At 33.3% G+C, this 24,921-nt stretch overlaps 2 protein-coding genes and 2 non-coding genes across 4 annotated transcripts; 2 read left to right on the forward strand and 2 right to left on the reverse strand.

The window, feature by feature from the left end:
* The first annotated feature begins 330 nt into the window (after positions 1 to 330).
* On the forward strand, positions 331 to 3,122 carry LOC143583311 (GTP cyclohydrolase 1-like). Its single transcript, XM_077065648.1, has 2 exons — positions 331 to 715; positions 1,799 to 3,122. The coding sequence occupies exons 1-2, from the start codon at positions 514 to 516 to the stop codon at positions 2,953 to 2,955; spliced, it is 1,359 nt and encodes a 452-aa protein (XP_076921763.1). The 5' UTR covers positions 331 to 513; the 3' UTR covers positions 2,956 to 3,122.
* Positions 3,123 to 5,610: 2,488 nt separating this feature from the next.
* On the reverse strand, positions 5,611 to 5,713 carry LOC143583328 (U6 spliceosomal RNA). The gene has a single exon (XR_013144147.1). It is a non-coding gene; the product is annotated as a U6 spliceosomal RNA (small nuclear RNA).
* Positions 5,714 to 8,324: 2,611 nt separating this feature from the next.
* LOC143583329 (U6 spliceosomal RNA) lies at positions 8,325 to 8,431 on the reverse strand. The gene has a single exon (XR_013144148.1). It is a non-coding gene; the product is annotated as a U6 spliceosomal RNA (small nuclear RNA).
* A 10,290-nt stretch (positions 8,432 to 18,721) lies between these two features.
* LOC143583321 (protein JINGUBANG-like) lies at positions 18,722 to 20,748 on the forward strand. The gene is made up of 2 exons (XM_077065660.1): positions 18,722 to 19,412; positions 20,107 to 20,748. Exons 1-2 carry the CDS (start codon positions 18,768 to 18,770, stop codon positions 20,713 to 20,715), a joined length of 1,254 nt encoding a protein of 417 aa, XP_076921775.1. The 5' UTR covers positions 18,722 to 18,767; the 3' UTR covers positions 20,716 to 20,748.
* Positions 20,749 to 24,921: the final 4,173 nt, after the last annotated feature.

The raw sequence follows: 24,921 nt of genomic DNA on the forward strand, positions 1-24,921 counted from the left end.
CACCCATGTATCTATATATCATTTCCACACCTTAACGTGTGTGTAACAGTTGACAACGGTAGCTTTCCTACCCAGATCTTGCATCCTGGGCCCACCCCAAAAGGACACAGCCGCCGATAACCCTAATTCATCAACAACCTCAAAGATCCAAGGTTGGGATTGGATCTATTATTATTATTTCTTCATTTTTAATTTATTATTAATTTAATATTATTAATAATAATAATCCAATACATACACACACACATACATACCCTCCTTTCATCTCTATATAATTCACACAAATTGCATACATTTTCGCTGCCCCATCTCCCATATCTCTAAACCAGTGGCCACTTTTCCTTTATCTATTCAATTCATTAAAATATTAACCAAAACAATCAAATTTGCTATTTTCCCATCTGGGCTTCTCAAATTAGGGATCTTTTTGATTAAAAGATTCAATCTTGATTCAAAAAGGTGAAGACTTTGATTGAAAAAATTGAATCTTGATTAGGGTTTCTGTTTCTTTCAATGGGAGCTTTAGATGAGGGTCACTACTGTGTGGTTCTTGAAAATGGTGTGAAGCTTGATGATTTTGAGCATGAACCAGAGACTGTGGCTATTGAAGATGCTGTCAAGGTTTTGCTGCAGGGTTTGGGGGAAGATGTTAACAGAGAAGGCCTTCGAAAGACGCCTCTTCGGGTTGCGAAAGCGCTTCGAGAAGGGACGAAAGGTAATCTTTTTGTTTGTGTTGAATTATGTGTTTGGATGGTTTTATTGATGTTGATTTGGTTGAATTTGATTTGAATTTTGAGAATTGGAATATGATGTTCTGATAGTGGTTTGCTTAAAGAATTGGCAATCCGTTGATTGTAGGTTAGTGGTAGTTAGTTAGTGTAATTGTAAGTTAGGTGGATGTTAAAAGTGCTTGCCAAGTAGGAAGTTAGTTGAACAAGTCGTCGAAGGTCAGATCTGGCGTGTTTATTTCACCGGTACATGCAAAAGTACCCGCTTTGATTTGATGTGGTTTCTTTAGATGTTGATCTCTAGGTGGGATTTTGACCCGTTAACTTATAAATGGGTTGATCCTGGTGTGCGTTACCTCTAACGGGTCAAAATGGTAAAATGAATCTAAATAGGAAACCAGCTAAATGGGTCGAAAGTCATACAAAGCGTGTTTTAAGTTTTAATGTTAAAAGCCTCGTAGATCATTTTAATGAAGGATTGAATTATTATTATTTGAATACTATGACCGTTATAATCACTTAACACATTAAGTGTTCGTGTTCATAAAGAGATTTAAACTTGATGCACAAATAGGTTTTTGACTTGACATGTTTGACCTATGCAAAGTGGTAAAATAAATAAATAGCTAAAACAGGCAGCTGGTTAAACAGGCTGAAAGTTAAATAGGAAGCTAGTTAAATGGAGCGAAAGTCATTCAATGTATATTTTTAGCTAATTCAGCCAGATCTTGCATGTTTTTTATTCATGCAAAAGTTCTTGTTCTGAGGCTTCTTTAGATGTTTACCTGGAGGCAGGATTTTGACCCGTTTACTTATGAATGGGTTTATCTTAGTATATCTAACGGGGCAAAGTGGTAAAGTAAATAAATAGGCAAGTAGCTAAATAAGAAGCCAGCCAAATGGGTCGAAAGTTATCAAAGTGTGTTCTAATGTCAGAAGTCAAAATCCTCCTAGGTCATCTTCAATAAAAGATTGGATTAATATTAGAATGCTATAACCATTATAATCGCTTCACACATTGATTGTTCATATAACGATTTAAAAATTTGTGTCGTTTTGGGCTTTTGCAGGATACAAACAGAACGTTAAAGATATAGTCCAAGGTGCATTATTCCCTGAAGTTGGTGTAGAAAATGGAACCGGGCTAGCTGGAGGAGATGGCGGGCTTGTTCTCGTTAGAGATATTGATCTCTTCTCATACTGTGAGTCTTGTTTACTCCCATTCCAGGTTAAATGCCATGTGGGCTACATTCCATCCAGTCAACGGGTTGTGGGCCTTAGCAAACTCTCTCGGGTCGCTGATATTTTCGCCAGACGTTTCCAAGACCCACAACATTTAGCAGATGATATTTGCTTCGGTTTACATCACGGAATTAACCCAACCGGTGTTGCGGTTGTTCTTCAATGCTCACACATTCATTTCCCCAATTTCCAGTTGGCTATTCTCGAGTCAAACCACAAAAGATTTGCCAAAACTATAGTCGGGTCGGGTTTGGGTACTTTTGAAGATAAAGATTCGGTCAACTGGATTGACTTTTTTGGGCTTTTAAGATGTCGAGGCATAAGTTTAGATAATATTCGTTCAAGAAACTCATTAAAAGATTCTTGGTGCCCGTCACGGTCCCAGAAAGTGGGACCTAGTGGTAATCCTGACATGGAGATAGCCGTTGCGTCAATTTTAAGGTCGTTGGGTCAAGACCCATGTAGAAAAGATCTTGTGGGTACGCCTAGTCGGTTTATAAAATGGCTTCTGAACTTTAAAGATTCAAACTTGGAGATGAAGCTTAACGGGCTTGCCACTATCTCGTTGAGGCCCATTGGGCTTGGTAATAATAATAAAAAACTTGTTAGATCCGAGGTTAATTTATCTTTATGGTCACTTTGTGAACATCATTTGCTTCCGTTTTACGGGTTGGTTCATATAGGGTACATGTCGGGTGAAGAAATAAACCCGATCGGGAAATCTTTATTGCAGTCGATTGTGCATTTTCACGGGTTTAAACTACAAGTTCAAGAACGATTGACTCGACAGATTGCAGAAACGGTATCTCCATTATTAGGTGGGGATATAATGGTAGTTGTTGAAGCTAATCACACTTGTATGATCTCTAGAGGGATTGAGAAATTTGGGAGTAATACTGCTACAATTGCGGTTTTGGGTCGGTTTTCGAACGACGCGTTAGCAAGATCACAGTTTTTACAAATGATTCCGAGCTATTCTTTGTAGACGTTGGGAAGATGATGATATTTGATCCGAGTTCATACACGTTTCTTTGTGTGTTTATTTTTTGTTTGCATTTCAAGAAAGAAAGGCGATAGATTGAATTTGGGTTGGTTTATGTGGTGATCATTCATGTTTGTATCGTTATATTTTATGGGAATTTTGTTGGATTGATAGGGGTAATATGTTACATTCCTCCCCCCCCCCCCTCCCCCCTTCTACCGACTTAAGTTTTTAGATTTAACTTGCTGTATGAATTATTGACGGGTCATTCATCTACCCCTTTCATCTATATTATTTCAAGGTTTTTTTAACTTGTTCCTAATGATCCGCGAGACCACCTTAAAACGTTTTTGCCGGAAAAGTCAAATTTGTTGTCAGAAAACACCACTTGAACACCGCAACCACCTCCAATTGACTCACCGCCAGCCAACTACCACCGCTTGAGCACCATCAACCGATTCCGACTAGGGATCAGATCGGTACCAACCGGTCCCGGTCCCGAAAATCACAAATTTTTGGTACCGGCACCGAAATCTTCGGTTCAGTACCGGTACAGCCTGCAATTTTTGAGTGAAATCTTTTGAGTGAAACCGAGCGGGCCCAGGCAATTTTTGAGTTTGCAATTGCACAGCCTGCACTTGACATGCCAGAGCTGTTGTGGAAGGTAAATGCCTCTATTATATCCTTAGTCTCATAAAACATGCATTTGTTAAAGTTTCTTTTATTTGGTTTAACAGATTACTCCCTTCATTGTTAGGCTTGAAACAAAAATACAAAAATTCTGAATGTAGACGTCTCACAATCTGCAAAATAAATGATATACTTCATGCTAGGAAAATATGTGTATATTTGTGTGTGTGTGTGGATGACATGTGAGATTGGGTTTGGGGTATAGTTTGTTTTTAGGGTGATTATAAAAGCTGTATTGTTAGAAAAGCTGTATGAAATTGGCTACAAATTTGAACCAGTGTGGTGTTTGACAACAAATCAACTCACTTATATTTATTAAATTCAATTTTCTGCAGGCATACATTGACTTTGAGATATCAGAAGGTGAAATTGAAAGAACAAGACAACTGTACGGGAGACTTTTGGACCGTACAAAGCATTTAAATACTTGGATAAGTTATGCAAAGTTTGAAGCGTCTGGTATTGAAGAAAATGAGGATCTTGTGGAACAGAGGAAACTTTGCATTCAACGTGCCAGGAGAGTCTTTGAAAATGCAATAAACTATTACCAAACATCGGCCCCCGAGCTTAAAGAAGAGAGGGCAATGCTACTAGAAGAGTGGCTAAATATGGAGAGCGGTTTTGGTGAGTCGGGGGATGTTGATTTGGTGCGTGCTAAGGTTCCAAAGAAATTAAAGAAGAGAAGACAAATTGATGGTGCTGCTGCTGGGTACGAGGAATACATGGATTATTTGTTCCCAGAGGAATCGGGAACGTCTAATTTGAAGATCTTGGAGCAAGCCTACAAATGGAAAAAGCAGAAGGTTGTTTTAGATGATGATGATATACACTTCTAAGTTACTAAAAATTAATGATGTGTTTGCATCTGTATTTATTAGACTTTGAAACTGTTTAGTAATGTGTATAATATAAGCTGTGTGAATGTTTCATGTCTCTTAATATGAAATTCATAGTAGCTTTAATGAGCCAAGTGGAAAATCAATGCATAACCAATTCAGTTATAAGCATAACTCATGATAACCATAAAAAATGGTTTACATGGGCCAGACTGTTTTGTCCAATTTTTGAGTTTTGTATAAATAACTAATGCCTTGGATTTGAGATTACAATAACTATTTTATAAACATAATACTCTAATGTTCAAAACAACAGCATAATATCATCTACGATACTAATTTCTTGGCTAGATTTTGTATAAGATAAGGCATGATCGTAATTTAAAGCTTACTTGATATATAAAAACATTTCAATGCCACAAGTAAGGTTGAAAAGTGTGGCGTAATCGATAAAACATGTTAAAGATGCCCCAATCTATCTATGCTTTCTGCACAACTAAACTAGAAATGTGTTTGGTTCGTTGGAAGGAAATGAAATTGGAATCGGTGAACCAAATGCCCTGAAGTTCAAACAGAATTAAATATCTAGTAATATGCTCATGAGAAAGGACCCGGCTACAAAGCCAAAAACATTAAAGACAGTGAAGGAAAACATACAACAATACTTGGAAATGAGAGTGTTTACAGCAAACAAGTAGGAAGCTGTAGTTTCAAGTAGTAAATAATGAAATGAAATTGGAATCGGTGAACCAAATGCCCTGAAGTTCAAACAGAATTAAATATCTAGTAATATGCTCATGAGAAAGGACCCGGCTACAAAGCCAAAAACATTAAAGACAGTGAAGGAAAACATACAACAATACTTGGAAATGAGAGTGTTTACAGCAAACAAGTAGGAAGCTGTAGTTTCAAGTAGTAAATATATGAAGGTAATGTAATGTAATGGTAGCGTATATATTATGTATCAACATAAGAATTTGAACTAAACAGACACTATTCCTAGCATAATTTACAATAACCAATACATGTGAAAATAAAAGTAAAGTGTACATAGATTCAACAAAGTATGTAAAGATTGAAGGTTGATAAGACGAAAAATAGAAGGTGGTGTTGCGGTGAAAAGGGGGAAGAAAAAAATTTGGACCATTTCTCGATTTGTGCGTGTCATCCTTGCGCAGGGGCCATGCTAATCTTCTCTGTATCGTTCCAATTTTATCGGATGTCCCCGAAGGGACGAAGCTTGACTCTAAGCTAAGATATATAAACCAATTGGTGGTTTCTCTTCTGGTCGATGTGGGAGAAACTAACTTGACAGTATCTAAAGTATTTTACTTGTTTTGTTACTTTATTTTTCCTCCTAAATAAAGCTTTTGGATTTTCTTAAATTCATGTACTTAAGCTTCTTGTAATTACTGCATTACCATTGCTATAAAATTGTTTCTCTTCTTAATCTGTTCTGCTAAAGCAATTTGAATGTTCATCATATTAACAATGATAAAACTTTATGAGCCTTAGAACTATATCGTATAGAAGACACACAGATAAAGATGTTATATTAATTACGAATGCTTTTTATCAACAAATGATATATAGACTTACGAGTTACGACTCCCTCCATGAGAAAATGGAAAGACGAAATGTATAAACCAATTAACTCCCTTCATGTTTTTGCTATGATTTAAAATGATATAATATGTTACATTTTTATTTTGCACTTATGGGTAGAGTATTATTGGGGTAGATACATAAATCACTTTAAATAGAAGTCAAGCAGGCAGATTGTAATTAGTTCGGTAAAAGCTCACTTGTAATTCAGCTCAAGTGCCTTGCCTCGTATAAACATTCGAGCAGATGATAGCAATTTGAATACATTTTCATTCTTGATTTTCCTTGCATATATCGGTGATTAATTTGAATGTTTTTTTTCCTTTAAAGTCTTGCATAAACTGGCACATTTATGCGGTCATGCCTTTGCAAAAGGACATAAAGGTCTTAAACAATTCCGTTTAATGTAATTTAAACCACTAAATCCTATATTTTTGTTTTAAAGTCAATTTATAGGCTTTTATAATCAGTTAAAAAGTATTTTAAATAGTGAATCTAGAAATTAATAAACGAAACTTTTAATTCGTTTGATGATAAAGATTTATCATTTAGTTTTGTTAATCATTTAGATCAATAATGTATTGATTTTTGTTCGCATTCATGATGATAATTGTTATATTTAATAATTTTATTTAGTGTCTGATGGCCGCAGTCACTATAAATAGCATTGTGTGTTTTTGGGATAGATGAAGCTTTGCATTTGGTACAAGTCTTTTCGGGTAGCATTAAGGTTTTAAAAAACACCTCACTGTTGATGCAAATGCAACTCAGCTTGCGTTGTCCTTTTTAACTTGACCGATTTATTTATGTTTAATCTCAAACTAGTCTGGTCAAAATAATTAGCTATGTTGCAGGTGTTAAATAGATTGAAAATCGCCAAAGTGTATTATTTATACAACCTCCTGCATCACTTTAGTATTAAATTCAGATTGTTTATAGGCCAAGCTGTGTACTCTTAATAAAGGTTGAAATATATTGGATGTGTTAGTTGACCTACTAACATGTTTTCTCCAGCTTTTAAGTTTTGTATGGATAACTAAAGTGTTATATATGGTTACAATGACTATATTATGAACGTAATACTCTTAATGATCAAAACAATAGCATAATATCATCTGCGTTGCTAATTTCTTGGCTAAAATGTTACAAGTTACGATAGCCTCAAAAACTCGATACAACAGCTTTAAATTTCACAAAACTAATAGGCATGATCATACTTTAAAGTTTAATAGATAGATAAAGGCTTTTAAATACCGCAGTTTAGACTGAAAGTGTGGTGTAATTGATAAAACATGTTAAACATGCCCCCAATCTATACTACGTGCATTCTGAGGGGGTGTTTGGTTAATTGGAATAGAAGACAGTGAAGTAATACTTGGAAATGATAGTATTTAAAGAAAACAAGTAAATATAAATGTTATGGTAGCTTTTTATTATGTATCAGCATAAGAAACTGAACTCAAGCAGACTATTCCTAGCAAAACTAATAATAGACAGTAAATATGAGATTAACCTACCGAAACCGCTAAGTTCATAAGTATTCAAAACTGATACCGTCTTCAAATTAAAATGCCCCCTATTTAAGTAAAAAAAGAATGTGCAGAAGAGATGAACTACAAAAGTAATACTGGAAATGTAATCAGACATATGAACCGCCAAAAACCATTTTCATTAATAATTTTGTAACGGCAATATCTGTCAGCCTAGTGGCGGACCAGCTTAGGAGGAGGGGTAGCCTCCGTTACCTCTCAACGTTTCACCGAGTAGTGTAAAAAAAAAAAATTTTGGTCGATTTCATGTTTCGTTACCTCTGGCAAAAAATAACGTTACCCCTATGATTTTAAGCCCAACCAATTTAATACTTAAACCCAGCAAAAGCCCACTTAAATTATAAAGCCCAAATCAAAAAACTCAATAACCCAATTAATTCTTTTATGTTTAACAATTAAAAAAAAAGACCGAATATTGTGAACACTGGCACACAGCCGACTGCTCTCTGCCTCTCTGGACTCTGCTCAGCACAATCACACACCACCAGTTCACCATGGCTTCCGCCACCTCCATTGACTGTCGCTTCAAAATAATCATCCACTAGAAGAGAAGAAATTAAAGGAAAAAAAATTTGGATCATTTCTCGATTTTTGTGTGTCATCCTTCCCCTTGAAATTAGTTTTCTAGATCCGCCATTGACTGTCGCTTCAAAAATAATCATCGCGCGAGAAGAGAAGAAATCAAAGGAAAAAACATTTGGACAATTTCTCAACTTTTGAGTGTCATCGTTGTGTATTGGGCTGTGCAAATCTTCTTGTATCGTTCCAATTTTATCTGATGCCACCAAAGGGATTAGCACTACTTCCGACCGCTGCCATATAAACAAGACGCAACTTTCTCTTCTGGTCGATGTGGGATGAATTGACTTGAGACTAAATAGTTACAGGAACTAGTGAGTATTTTAATTCCTTTCTTACTTCATTTTTCCTCCTAAAGCTATGATTTTTCCTTTTTTAACCTAATTATAGTTACATTTAATGAGTATTTAGTTGTAGATTATTAATAATTTTAGTTAGTAAATTAGAGGACATAATGAATATAAAAATAACAAATCATCATTATTATGAATTCATAACATTTCACCACATCTGTATTACCAAACGGTTGGTATTCAGGCCAAATTGTAACACTAACATAATATCTCGCCAACGTATTGTTTTTCAAACATTCTTTAACCTTATTAAGTTGTTGGTTTATAAACTTAGGATGAATAAGCGGCTTATGAAGAAACACAGATGAGAATAGTAATGTCACAAATCATGAGTGCAAGATGAACACGAGATCGGATTTGTCGAAATAAGAAAGGAACTCCACAGTAAAGCTAGTTTTTTAAGAAGCCCGAGTGCATAATTGTGTTAGACCCATATTAGGATGACAAAATTCACGGTTATAAATTGTAATATATTCATTACACTATTGTGTCATATATCTCAAATAAGTTTATGTAAGAAATTATAAAGTGGTAATTATTTGATGAAGTTTGGACATAGGTATTATTCATAGTTGTTTTGTAAACAACCATTTTTGTAATACCCGTTTATAAATAAATAAATGTTGAGAAGAAAAAATAAGAATTAGCAGCCGGTTTCTTGTCGGGACAGGTTTTGTGAATTTTTGGACATGCATTTGAAGGTGCTCCTACGAAGCCCCATAATTTAATGGACCGAAATATAAAATACAGTTGATTTGGTATTCCAAAACTACACGTGACGTGCATAGTGAATTAACCTTTTTCTTTTTTTGAAAGGCATGAATTATTAACCAAAATATAAAGAAAAACTTAACATGATATTATAATGACATGATTAAACGTTGTTTGTTATTTTTTTAGCTATATCTTACTCTTTAAACTAAATATCATAAATAAAAAAATAATTAAAGAAGTTTATAAATATATAACGAATGTCATAACTCATAGCCAAATTATTTATATTGATATCTTACATTTTACCTTGATATTTCATAAATTTATTCATGCATCGGCGGATTTACAGGGGGGTCAGGAGGGTCCCTTGACCCTCCGGCCGGCCAAACTAATGATGTACCGGACTGCCGGAATACTTGATCGGAAAAAAAAATCAGAGGTTGACCCTCTTAGTTTATGTTAAACTGAGTAATTAAAGTTAAAAGAGAGACATTAAGTTATTATATTTAAACAGTTTCTGGCTGATGGTGGTGATTCAATAGTCTGGCGAAGCTTTTTCTATGATCGGTAAGAGACATAAAGAACAGGGGAGACGAAGGGTGAAGAGGTATGGATTATTTTAAACCTTAAATCAAATTAATTGATTTAATAACTACCGACATAAATTATTCTTTTATCCTTATTTTTTTTCTTTTAGAGTATAATACTACTTCTATTTATTAATGTCTTGGTGGCTGCTCCTGTTCATCTCTCAAATAATAGGTTAAAACTTATTAATTTTATTTGTTTTTTTTATGATTTATTATTTGTTTAATAAAATAATAGCATATGAAGTTATTTCTGCTTTTGATTTTACATCGTTGGATTCTTTATTATTTAATTTTTATATTAGGTTATCATAATATTTTTAATATACATTTAAGAAAAAAATTAATAAATACTTCTAAATATAGTTCTTACATTTATGCATATTTCTTTAAAATGATAATTTGGTAGAATGAACCAAACTTTATCAACTGTTAAATGCTAATGAAATAATTTTAATAAAAATCAAGTAGAAGTTGATTAATCACTAGAAGATGAAATTGTTGGTGAGCTGACTTGTGTAAACATCATGTTAATCATCCGACAAACATTGGAGAGAAAATAAGGAGACGATACGAAAAGCCCTTGTCAATTAAATTATCAAATTTTTCATAAAATTTAAACAAGTTGATGTTTTTGTAAATGTCAAGACTGAAGCATTATTTTACATTGGATTCAAGATATAAGACGTTGAAGGGTGTGGTACCAACTTCTAGTAACAAAAAAGTAACCGGTATATGGTAACGAATTACGAATCCAGAATAATAAAGTTACGACCCCCCAGCTAAATAATCCTGGTTCCGCCACTGTATTTATGCATTAGTTCTTTGAGTTGCATAATACTTTTTTACATTAATTTGATTGTAAATTTATATAATAGGCTTTATTTAAATGTCACATAATTTGAAATTTAGTAAACTAAAACAAAAAATAATAAAATTATAATAATAATAATAATTAAATGCTTGCTCTAGTTGTCCAATCATATGTCGTAAAGTTCAAATCTTTTGTGTAAATGATTTTTTCTTTTTCGTTTTTAAGTATGGTTGTTCGTAGAATGATCTACAAACAAAAAATGTTATGTTATTGTTTATAGGTAAAACCGTGTAACAAATCATTTTTTATTTATTTATTGCAGAGTGGTATTCAAATCATTGCAGAATTTCATACCTCCTGAAAAACAACTTTTTAACTACCATATATATTTATCCAAATTCTAAATATTATACATTTCATTTCTAGTAATTAAAATATTGTACATATATATTTTGATATAACTTATCAAAAACATAATGTGAAATTTTATCCATATTTATTTAAAAAATAAATTTTCATATTTACCTATTTTCTTAACTCGGATTTGTACCTATGTATTATTATTATTATTTTATTTTTTGCTTTTAATAGGAATACTTACTATGATTTTCAACAGTTTTACCGAGTTTTAATATTTTTCTTACATTCTGTGATTTACAAATTAAACCCATGATATAGGGGTATTTTTTTTTTTTTCTTTTCTAAAGATTTTTTACAAATCGGCATTCCACAGTTGGGGTTGCGACATTCAATGTTTGGAATGAAGAATGAGTTAGGGTTTTTTTTTATAGCCATTTAATGATTTCATTAAAAGAATATCTCTGAATCAGGCTTAAGTATGTTGGGTTTACCAGAATGGTAGAATGATACCTCTGAATTGGTCAAAAAAACCTCATACCCATTAGGTTTTAAAATGATATTGAATGAAAATTTTGCCTATTTGTTCATTCAGATGTGGTTATAATCATTGGTCTATCACTCATGTACCATCTCCTCGACCCACCACCATATTGGCGTACTCAACACTAACTCAACATTTACTGGTTTAGAGTTTTTTGATCATTTAGACCTCTTATAGATTAAGCACTTACTGGTGTAGAATTTGACAAACAACCCCTTAAACTGTGAGGTATTCACCTCTAGTGGCCACTAATAGTGTTGACATGGAACGAATGGTTTTGCTGGTACATCATGCCCCCTTCCAATGGTCACAAGTGACGGGATCTCTCTAAGCAAAACCATTGGAGACCACGTCCAATCATTTCTTTTTTATTTAAATAATATAAATAAATGGAACGGTAGCGAATGATGGAGAATGGAGCATAACTTAGACTAAATAGTGGAGTTGAAGAGTGAAAGAAAAGTTGAGATGACACCGATGTAGCGAATGGTTCAAAATCATAGATCGTATAGTATAGCACATATCCTTAGTTTATTATTTTGATTGACAATGTTACAAATTTATAATTAGAGGCTGTAAAATCTACCTCTCACAAAATAATGTCAGATATAGCTACCATGGATTGCAACATCTCTAAAACCTTATCGATCATCAATAGAAAGTTGATGCGCCATTCATAGACTATCAAGCATCAAGACATCTTATAAAAGACACTGCTTTATATAACACGTTCATTGAAATATCTACACACACCCATCCTCAAATACAATACGTCTTATAAAAGACACTACTTTATTAACAATCCATTACAAAAGAAAAGCCCTAGTTTACTTGTTTCAAACCCGTTTAAATAGTAACGAAAGTCTATGTCAGAAAATCGTTCAATTTCTACGAGATTATAGTAGGAAGGCGGTATTTTATAAGTAAACATAAATCTTATGTGTGATGGTTCTACTAGAACTTCTACGATTCTACCGTTGTTCTTCTACATAAAATGTGATACAGAAATTAGCTGATTGGATTTATAATCAGTTCAGCTTAAAAGGAATTCTATATTATGAGTCTGAAATTATGTTGCGCATTTCAAGGGTTTTCTAAAACATCTGAAATCTTTCAATGACAAAGGTTTAAAAAAAGCTGTAGTGCTTAGAAAAAGTTGTATGTGTTTTCGCTGAACATTTTATCTATAGAATAGATGTATTTGCTTGTAATCGCATTTATTTGATTGAATACATAGCTCTTCTATTGCTATTGTCTTTCAACAAATTTCACTATTAATTTGTAATTGAGGAAAATAAGTGTTAATCAAACTTTTTTTTGAACGGCGTATTTCTTTATTATTTATTGTCGTCTATGGGATTTAAATCCAAAATATTTAAAGGTTTTGTCTTTGTAAATGGATCACCCACCCAGTGGTTAATCATCAAAATATTAAATTGTTTGAAACCTAATATACGATTTTTGATAAATAAACCGTAAGAGTTTTGTTTAATGTAGGATCTATTATTTTTACTTTTAAAATATAATTTATTATTTTTATAAATAAAATATTATCATTTAACTATTATGTTACAATCATTTTATGCACATTGAATATTCGGTTGTGGACGTTAGTTTCATGCTGCACCGTTGGTTCCAATAGTACTTTTTTCCTCACTTTTTGTTGTATACCCGACATTAACTTTTTATATATCAGTTTTTATGTTTCTAACCATGTTCCATCATTTTGTGAAATTTATGTTATTCGAATATTGAATTGATTTAATATTGACATATATCTTGGACGTTGCAAATCAATGATGTCGACCATGATTGATCATAAGATTCCACCAGCCACTAGTTTGTCCAACTCAATGAATGGTCTTGTTTTAAAAACATCTGCAACCGCCTTTGGTGCTTGTAGGACATTGATACAAAGGTGTGATGAGAAAGTGTCATCCATCCAGATTACGGATTCAAGTTTCGTCATAAACAAAGATTATAAAATTTAGAATAAGATTAGTGAATGCACGAATTAGCGTTTTAAAAATAAATAAATAAAAACTCTACTGAAACACAATAAAGGAAAATTGTCACCACTTTTAAGACAATTGTAATTCAAATGTGTTGCTTTATTTTAAAAGGCCAGAAAAGTATCCAAAATAAATACCTCCCCTATGAAAAAGCACAAATTTTTTATTTTTTATTTTTGTAACTTAGTAATAATTTCTTCATATGTGAAAGGAAAATGGAAACACGAGATCGAAAATAGAAAGAAAATGTACCAATTGGTCCAATTGCATGTTATATCTATTTAAGCAAAACTATCCGTTTGTTTTTTGGTATGTGGGCGAAAGATTACACTAGTAAAGAGAATGGGTAATTACACTAGTAAAGGTTAAAGAGAATGGTTGATTAGGAGTTAGAGAGAATGGTTTGGCAAACAGAGATTATAGTTGCAGTGTATGCAACGGTTTGGTGGTGTCAAATTTGAAAGAAACAAACAGAGTGAGTGTCGGGATGAGGTCAGGGAATGGGAGGGTGATGTGGCTTCGGCATCTTAAGACGATTATGTTTCATCCATGTCAGAGATTAATGGAGATTGATGGGGCTTTGGTCCCCGTCTCTCCCCTCCGAGATGAAACCTTGTTAATTTAAATAAAGTGACAAACGAAATTTGTTGAAATGTGGACAGAACTTCAAAGTATAATTTACTTAACAGATAGAACAATATCGGAATATGTTATCCTTGATTATGATTTTGATTTTGTACATTACATTTGACCTACCACCAAACACCGAAGCCGCAGGTGGACGGACACCCCTTCCCTTGAGCCAATACGAAAGCCCCTCAGTCACTCATTTCACCTCAGTTTGGAATAATAAAGAACGTAAAAGATTTAATATGAATTATTTAGAATAATGATTAAAGAAAAGAAATATCATTGATATCAAGGTATTCAACAACATTGAGAGAATCTCCCTTGTAAATTAAATTGAGAAATCTGTTGATAGAGAAATTCAAGTGAAAACAAAATCACTGACAAATAAATTCACTTTAAATATAGTTTAAAACATAAAAGTGATGACATGTGACATATTTTTATTGGATGAAACAGAGACGACATGTGACATATTTTTATTCAATAATACATAAAACATTATGTCACACAGGGTGAAACAGAGACGACATGTGACATATTTTTATTGGATGGCTTTGGCACACAAGTATGAATTTCTGCATCAAACGACCTAGAAGTATTGATTCATATGTCAAATGAGCACAAACACAGACACACGTGTGATAAAAAAAATTAGAAAAATTTGAATGTATTATCGGAAAATAAAAATTTTGAATTTTATTTTCACATTTTGTTGGTCAACATGACTTTTGGGCACCTAAGCTTTCTCATTATATAACTTTTACACCTTCATTTATTAATTATTATTATTGTTTGTTTTCATAAAGTTGATATATGTTGTTGTGAGTGTCAGGTGAACAATGGGTCGTTTCACGGGTTGAATTTAACACGAATCAAAGACTTTTGATCGGGTATCCCGGTCAATTATATATTATATAAGATAAATATTGGATTGTCGGTGACAAACTTTTACTTTGAACTTCACTGACACGTTAAATACAATTATTTCCAAATGATAACTAATTGAATGTGGTGCTCTGATGGCTGTGTGTGGTGTATATGTTTGGCATGGCCTTTGATCTTTTACCTCGCAGGTTCGACTCCTTCTTATTCATTCTGGTTTGGTGTTAGTTTTTTATTTTTTTTTTCATTTATTTCATACATTAGTGGACCCATCAGCACATTGGTCCTAAAATTATATTGATATATGTTTTTTTAGCTTATTAATTTATGATTATGTTTTAGGTGTTGTTTGTTTTTCCTCAGAAGCACTTCTCCACCTCTTTTGTCTATACTGAGAAGAGGGTGCGCAGACGTTGGGCTCTGCAGTGTGTTTGTTTTTCCGAAGACGTTTCATTAAAAAACGTCTGCGCGCCCTCTTCTCCTAGAAGTGATGACATTGTTACTTCTCACATCTTCTACCCCATTTGTTCTCACCTCTTCGGACTCCAAAAAACATCAGAACTCCCAAACCCTATTATTCATATCCTCTCCACTTCTTCTTCTACATCTCACTCCCAAACCCTAATCCTAACCTTCTTCTCCTCTCCAACTCCTCCTCCACTCCTCCACCGTCACCGCTGTCGGCCTCTACCCCTCCACCCACCTCCGGTGTCGCCCTCCACCCCCACTTTCTTCCCGTCACCCCTCTCCTTACCTGCGGCGCCGCCCTCCACTCCCAACTCCAGCGAAGATTCGGGCGAACCCAGATGGGGATTCGGGTTGCTGATCGATTAATGGAGTTGGGCGTTAAAGATCCATCGACGTATATACTTTTATGTAACACGTATCCAAGTGTGTTTATGTGGGAAAATGTGGCAAAAGTTATGAAATTGATGGCTGCTGGTTATGTGAAGAAGGAACCGAGTTACATTTGTGTTTATTTAGGGAAAGAAAGTGAGGTCTTTTGTGCAGGTGAAACAGGTCACCGGATGAATGTTAATAAGTTTGATTACCATTAGTTTGTTTGGTTCGGTTTGTTTATGAATAATTTGTTTATATTGGTTTTGTTAAGAATTTTAATAGGTTTGATTACCATTAGTTTGTTCGGTTCGGGTTGTTTAAAAATTTATGTTTAATTTTATAAGTCTGCAGACGTTAAAAACAAACAATCTTTTTCTTACAGACTGCAGAGGTTTGATCCACCTCTTCTGCTACAGATGCTTGCAGATGTGGTCCGCAGACTGCAGACGTTTTACCTCTTAAAAAACAAACAGCACCTTAGTGTTGATGCCGACTAAATTTGCATTGGTTTATTGTTGTAAAGGCGCATGCTTTTTATTTGTTTAAAATATGCTAATTTATTGTGTTTGGGTGGTGATGAATTTATTTTCTTATTTAGCTCTGGTGTCGACTGACGGAAGACCGTATGCGTGTCGGTTTGTTGCCGCAACACGCATTCTTTTTTTTATTTTTTTTTTGTTTTAAATACGTTAATTTGTTGTGTTTTTATGTTAACGAATTTATTTTTTTTGGTTTGGTTCCAATGCGTTAACCCGATGCCGATCAGATTTGTGTCGACGAGCAGTCGCACCATGCGGGTTTACCAGCTGACTACAAGTTCTTTTATAATGTTTTTTTACCATAAGTTATACGAGTACTGCCAATACTATTCTGTGCATTTACTTTTTCCAGATTTATTATCGCTACAGTTACGAACCTAACCGATGCAAATCGAATTCATGTCACTGCGCCGCCGCAACGCGGCTAGGTGTTACCTAGTTTCAGGTTAAAAACTAAAATTAATGGTCCAACTAAATGTGGTGACCAAAAGGCTTCCGTTTTTATTATTTTTTAAAATTAGATATCCCATGTTACATTAATCTGAACACAATTTGTTTAAACTTAAAAACTTTGTCTTCATGGCACTTCTTTTATTACAAATTTATAAGAAGACAAATCTTAACCTGACTATTCTTTATGTGTGTGAGAAAAAAATACACAACTTGTTTAAATTGGAAAGATACTCTTTAAATATTTATAGATATAAGTCGGTCGCCAATAATTCTTCATTTAAGTGGTTGATGTGAAATACTTAAATTGGTTAGACGGTGTTCGCGATCCGGTTTTGATGGATTTCAGATTAAACAGCGAGTCAGCTTTAGTACAGTTTTTGATTATCGGAAACCGAACCAAACCAAGACCGTTACAACAATTTGGTTCTGGTTTGATTTCACGATTTGTGCTTTATTGGGCCTCATAAAAATACACAAATAAAAATAATAATTATGCAATAATACGTAATACAAGCACAACAATGAAAATACACCATAATTCATTTTGCATTATAAATTTCTATGTTATAGACAGTATTGTGTTCAAGTGTTTAGATTAGTCACTGTATTGTTAGTTGTTTCCTAATAAACAGGTAGAAGATTGATCAAAGAACACAACGGCTTGAACACCCCTTTTTTTGCATGTTCAGGTGGAGGTTCGATTCTGTCAAAGAAAAATGTCAATCGTATAAAAAAAATAAAAAAAATAAAAAAAAAACGGCTTGAAAATGAATATAACATAATAGCTTAACATGTAAAAAGAAAGTTTCAAATAGCTGAATCAAAAATCAAACCCAAGACCTTGAGTTTATTAATCCCATGACTTATCCACTGTATCGCTTGCTTAGTATTCTAATGGGTTCATCCCGGGTTTTTCTATATAACATTACACCATTATTTCAAAGCTCAGGGGTTTCTCATGTATCTCTACTTGCTATGTAGATCCGTCCCTGTCAACAGTAACCCTTTTAGTTAAACAAATTCGACTTAAAATTTCACACCTATCTAACTCTACACACAAGCCTTAAATTTCATGTTATATTCAGGAAAAGGAATAAAAAGTAAAAACTCACTCTCTTATTTTCCCATAAACTTTTACTCCCTGGCTAAGTATAAAATGAAAACCTATTTGAGTTGTGAAAACTCTAGAAACCCATTCTCAACTACATGTTTTTAATTAATGTTTAAATCTTATGGTCCTCAATTAAAGTGAATAAAAAATGTAAATATAAATATAACTTTTTCTCTCTCCAGAAAACATATATAAAAATAAGTAAAAAAATGTTAAAAAATAGCAAAACATATTTTTTTTGATGTTTCGATATTTTGTATTAAATGTTACAACATATATTACATGTAATAAAAAAAAACCGATGTTACATAGGATTTTTACAGATTTTCATAACTCAAATGGGTTTTCATTTTAACCTTATCCTTTACCCCCTTAATTAACCTTTTACATATAACTTAACATGTAAAAGTAATCATTACTTGAAAAGTACAAATTATGTGTACGTCATCAACCTCTTTATCATCTTGCAATTCACAACATGTGTATATCTGAAATCTTGATTAACAATAAAATATCTAATAAGATAATATTATACAAAAGTCACAATGTTACACGTCACAAAAACCATATTGAACTCCCAAATCCACCATGCGTCTTCTTTTTACCAATTTTCTCACTTTCCTTCCACTTTATTTGCTAAAATACGCCTCTCATAACCTTCTTCTTCACCTTTAAAATCCCACAAGCCATCACTACCTTAAACACACAAACACAAAATCATGGTCGGAAACATCAATTTCCAACCATTTTCCTGTTCTTTTAGATTATTCTCAAACCCGAAAGATGATCACGAATCATCAAACCTCCGATCACTTTCATTTTCATTCTCACAAGACTCTTTCAACTCTTCATTCTCCTCTAGATCAAGCCTACCGCCGTCACTCTCCACCGTTGTAACACCGTCGAACACCGTTAACCCGGACTGTTTATTCACTATCAAACTCAACTCTTGTCACATCCTCTCTTTAATCCTTACCGGAAACCACCTCTTTAGTGGCTCATCTAGCAACCTAATCCACCGGTGGCCACGTCACCCAGATGCCACGTCGGACGAAGAGTTTATTTCTGTTAGGTGTAACAGTGCGGTTAAGTGTCTACAAATGGTTAATGATGATATTATTATTAGTGGGCACCAAGATAATAAGATTAGGGTGTGGAAAATTAATAAGGTTGGTATTGATATTGTTACGAGTTTGCCTACGTTAAAAGACCGGTTGACTAAGGTTTTGTTTGCGAAAAACTATGTTACGATTCGCAGGCATAAGAAGCTCACGTGGGTTCATCATAATGATGCTGTGTCTTCGTTGGCTGTGTCGGTTGATAAATCTCGGATTTACTCAGCTTCATGGGATCGGAGTTTTAAGGTAAAGAAGTAGTGACTTGTGATAGATGTTTTTAATTAATTAGTTATACATGTAATGTAAATAATAGAGTGTGCGCGCGTCGGCTTTTGGCTTAAACAAAGTGAAAACTGAAAATTCGAGCTTTAGGTATTTTAAATCGATCAGTTTCGATGTTTTCCGTTTTAGGGTGGTTTCGGATTTTTCTATGTCACATTTGAGCTTAAAAATTTAGGCATGGGAAAAATAACAAAAATAATGAATTTGTGTATTATATTTTTTTTGGTTAACTGATGTTTAACAATTATTACATATAGGAAAGTATGAAACTAAGGTATTTAAGCTGCACCATTTATTAATTTCAAATAAATTACATTATATCAGTTTTTCTGTTTCAGTTAAATTACAGTCGTCCAAATTGAACAAAAATTGTTCTTTTTTTTTTAACTTAAAAAAAGGGGTTGTGACGTAACTTGTTGTCCACTTACCTGCCACTTCATTGTAAATCGTTTGGTTGTTTTTTTTTTATATTATGTAAGTAAACTTAAAACTAAATTGTGAGTTTTTTTACTGGGTTTGGTTACGTTGGTTATTCCGGTTAGGATTTGGTTAATTCAATTTCGTGCACACCTTTAAATTAAGCATATATACAATGTAAACCTAATTATAGTAAAAATAATTACAATAAACTCTAATTATGTTACTATATTATGTCCAGGTATGGAGGAGTTCTGATTTCAAGTGCTTAGAATCGGTTTCAAACGCACACGACGACGCCATTAACGCAATCATATTATCCGATGAAGGTTTCGTTTACACCAGCTCAGCAGACAGGAAAATCAAAGTGTGGAGATTCAATCAACAAGACCGAAAACATAATTTAATCAGTTCACTAACACACCATAAATCCGCAGTAAATGCTTTGGCTTATGACAATAATCTTTCCGTGTTAATCTCTGGCGCCTGTTCGGGTGTGATGATAGCTTGTGAGAGGAACTTCTCCGATGACGGAGACGGCGGACATATGATGGTTTTTGCGGCGCTTTTGGGGCATAGAAAGGCGATTTTGTGTGTGAAAATTGTTAATGAGTTGGTATGTAGTGGTTCAGCTGATAAAACAGTGAGATTGTGGCGGAGATTCGCGGGGAAAAGTTATTCATGTGTTGGTGTTTTGGAGGGTCACGGTGGTCCGGTGAAGTGTTTGGCCGTGGCCGCAGAAAGCGATGGTGACGGTGAGGGGAGAAAGTATATGGCGTATAGTGGTAGTTTGGATGGTGATATTAAAGCATGGAAAGTATGGGTTCCTTTAGCAAATGTTGATGGTTGATTTTATTAATGTAGTTTCTATAATTAGTGTTTATAGTTACATATCATAGAATTGGATAAAATTCGGTTCTGGAATTGTATAATAGTTTGATTCGAGTAATATACAAGACTAGTTTATATGGGACTTCTTGATATTGCTTATTTTTGTTCTTAATATAAGTTTAGATTAAGATAAATTTGTTTTCCTTAAGAAACCATTATTTTTGGTTTGTAAACTTTCGGTCACAAGCTTCCAAATATCTTCTCTTTTTAGACCTAGACTTTTTGACGATGAAACCAAGGAAATTTTATATATTCACTTCTTTGAAACTAAGTCATGTTTTTTAACTTTTATAAGTAGAAAGTATGAGACTAATTTAAAGAATGTAATTCATTTGGCCATTTGAGTGGGGAAGAAAGGAGTGAGCCAGAAAGGGTATTTATGTAATTTGATTTTCTCTTATAACTACAAGTTAACAAATCGAACATTTTATTTTCTTAATAAATAGTAAAGGGTCTTTGGTTTGTTAAGGCGTTTGATAAAGATTTTCAGACTATGAAGGTCAACTGTCATAGTTTTTAAAACAAAGATATAATTTAGGAGTAGAACGTAGAAAGTGTGTGAAATTAAAATCTTTTTAATTAATTTTGATTTATTACATTTCATTAATAAAAAATTGAAGTTAACTCAGTGACAGACCCAAGAGTTTTTTTCACAGGGGACGAAATTTTTAAAGGGTTAAATGTGAGGCTAAATATATATAGATTATAAAGATTTTGGATCTGGTTCGGATTAGGTCGGGTCGGATCATATAATCAAATAACTTTTTATTAACAATTTAACCTTATTACAGTTGAAATTCATGCTCATTGTTTTTTTTATTGGTGGTATTTAACAAATCTAATAAATGTGGACGTCTTATCTATTTTTTTTGTTCTTTTCATCAAATATCATTCAGAAAGACATTCTAAACAATTTTAACTTTTTAAGAAATCGATAACCTAACAAAGTAATAAGTAAAAAGCAATAAGTCTAGTAGAATAAAAGGTGGTGTTTAAATTTTAAAAAAAAGTATTATGTTAATTCTAACTTTATCATTAAAAATATTTCACATTAATTAAATAATATTCAAGCTTTAATATTAACAAAAACGTTGTCAGAATTAGGGGTGCAAACAAGCCGAACCGAGCCCGAGCTCGACTAGGCTCGAGCTCGAGCTCTATTTTCAAACCTCGAGCTCGGCTCGTGAGTAGATTTTCAAGCTTGAGCTCGGCTCGTTTACTATATATCAATTATTTTTTATATAATTATAATTATTTTTATATATTTTTTTCTATTATAATTTTATGTATAAAATAATATATATTATTTAGTTATTTTTAATTATTTTTTCATAACATTATATATATTAATTAATAATTATTAAATATATATTTTAAAAAATTATATAAATGGCAAGCTCATTTAGGCTCGTGAGCCGGCTCGATCTCGATAAATGAAACTCAGGCTCGTTTATTAAACGAGCTTACTTTTAGGCTCAAGCTCGGGCTCGATTAAGCTCGGCTCGATCGAGCTTTTTTAACGAGTCGATCTCGAATAGCTTGCGAGCAACTCGGCTCGTTTGCACCCCTGGTCAGAATCTAATGTTTTATGCTTTGAAATAAGACTTTTTCACAACTATGCTTTATTACGAAATTACCCCGAGGGCCCTAGTCGTAAAATGTCAAAACCTAAGTCATCTTCTCCAAACACAATTTATCGGTCGAAAAGAATACAGGTAATTTCTGAGCACTATTTTCACTGTTTTTTCTCTGGCCATCTCTCTTCTTTTTTCAGCAATTCACAGGGTTCGTGTCAAAATTTTACAGGGGTCGGTCGGAATTTTATTTTATATATAGCGCTAATTTTTTTTTTCACATGGGCCGACCGACTCCTATAGCCGAAGCGTAGGCCCACCTCTGAGTTCACTAACTGATTTTATACCATGCGAATTGCGTGATTAATAACATATATTGTAAGATAAATGATTTAATGAAAATTTAACAAGTTATCATAGAAATAAAATTTTATTGATCAAATTGTGTGATTGGTTTCTTTTTTAAGAGATTTGATACGTTTCATGTAACTTTTGGCATGGCGTATTTACATGCTAAACATTTACATCTTTTATCTGGGTAAAAACCTGAAAATTCTTTCAAAAGACAAGAATCTCTACTAACTGAGTTAATTTCGCATTGACTATACTTTAAGTATCGTGTCATGTCTTTAGAGAACTGCAAGTATAGCAAATTCTGCCCAATCTGTTCATTAAATAGTCTAGCAAACTCCATAATGCAAGTTATGTGGATCTAAAAGGCTCCATCAAGTGTTACTTCTTCACATGTGTCAAAACCATCTCAATCGATCTTCTCACCCTAATCATATAAGATACACCAGTCACCTCCAATCTTTCCAATAAACCTCACTTTTAATTTGTGTCTAACCTTGTGTGCACACACATTTACCACTACATCCTAATCTCTCTTACATTTAGCTTACACGTATGTGTCTTTTTAATGGTCCAACAACCTTATATGTACAACCCTTTAAATTTCTCTAATTTAGTTAGGGACCTTTTATCGCATGGCACCTTGGAGGCTACTCTCTACCTACACCGACCTGCATGGACTACATTATCATCCATGTTAGCATGTCCCTACCGTTTTTATACAAACGATTCTAAATAACTGAACTTGATTGGCTATGGAACAACATGGGCTTTGATGCGATCTGGATGTCTCCATTTTTGTCACATGCATCAATAAATTCATAGTAAATATACTCCATATTAAGCGAGCAATCATTAACCATTGCCCCCTTAAGTTGCTCGTCATTCCTCTAGCTTCACATTTAAGCTTTGTTTCCTTTTAGCGATCAACGCGTGTCTTCATCCTAAAGATGCATCACGTAATTGCCTCTTTGACAAGTCATCCATGATTTCATGCTTATTGTAAGAAAAAAAAAACAAAAAATATTTATCAGAGATCCTTGGCTAAGGTCTACTTCCACAAGAAAGAAGTCCCCACAGGCGCACGAACGTAACGTTTGTTTCAGTCCAAGCATACATACAACCATTTAAACGTATATATTTTCAAATGATCCTTTTGACGTACGAACGTTTATTTCAGACTCTGTATATAATTAACGGTGCAAACAAAGCAATTAATTTTCTATAATATAAAAATAATTTCTAAAATTAATTATAACGTCAATTTGTTTTTACCTCTGTTCAATTTGTTTGACTAATCCTAGTAGTCAATTAGTAGGTGGTCATTTCGGGGGGGGGGGGGGGGGGGGGGGGTTGGTAGAGCACTTATATGAGTTACAATTCTTTTATAATGGTTATTTAGATCACTAACTTACCTGATCATCTTCATTTCACTCTTAGAAAAGAACACATCATATGTAAGAAAACCTTATTGCCAAACCTAAAACCCTTTATATTTTTCTGTCACAAGTAAGACTTGAACCCAAAATCTCTTATTTTTTAAATTAAAATCTTTATGCACTACTTGAGCCAGAGGTTACTGGAAATTATACTAGTTAAATTGAAATGAAGACACATCATATGTAAGAAAACCTCATTGCTAAATCTAAAACCCTTTATATTTTTCTATCACAAGCAAGACTTGAATCCAAAATTTTTTATTTCTAAATTGGAATCTTTATGCACTGCTTGAGCCAGAGGTTATTGGCAATTATACCAGTTACATCACAATCTTTTTCTATTGACTTTTTATTATTAAGGGTGAAATTAACTATTGATATTATTGACACGTAACCCTTTTGGATGAATTTCTTATTGTTTGGCGATTCATAAAGATCCTCAAAAACAAATAATATATTTAATAGCATTTATCATATCTTTATACAAAATGTACATAAATTAATGGCATTATTTTATGAACTACATTGAGTGGAACAGGTATAAGTAGGCAAAAAGCCATTTTAAATAATGATATTGTAAATTTGAAAAAGACTTGTCTAATTTTAAAAACAAACAAATTGATGATGCCCTAAAAGGTAGCATAGAAATTTTGTGAACATAATGCAATGTTTAATTGTAAATTTAAATATTTAATAGCTAATGAAAACGTAATAAAAACTACAATAATTATTATCTTGGTTCATGTTGTTTGTCCATTTAACATTTTTAGCCTAGAAACATATCTTTTGACATTTCAACCT

This window comes from Bidens hawaiensis, unplaced genomic scaffold, assembly GCF_021521415.1.
Source record: "Bidens hawaiensis isolate Kalapana, Puna unplaced genomic scaffold, B.hawaiensis_p1.1 tig00032359_1, whole genome shotgun sequence".
NCBI classification, from domain to species: domain Eukaryota; kingdom Viridiplantae; phylum Streptophyta; class Magnoliopsida; order Asterales; family Asteraceae; genus Bidens; species Bidens hawaiensis.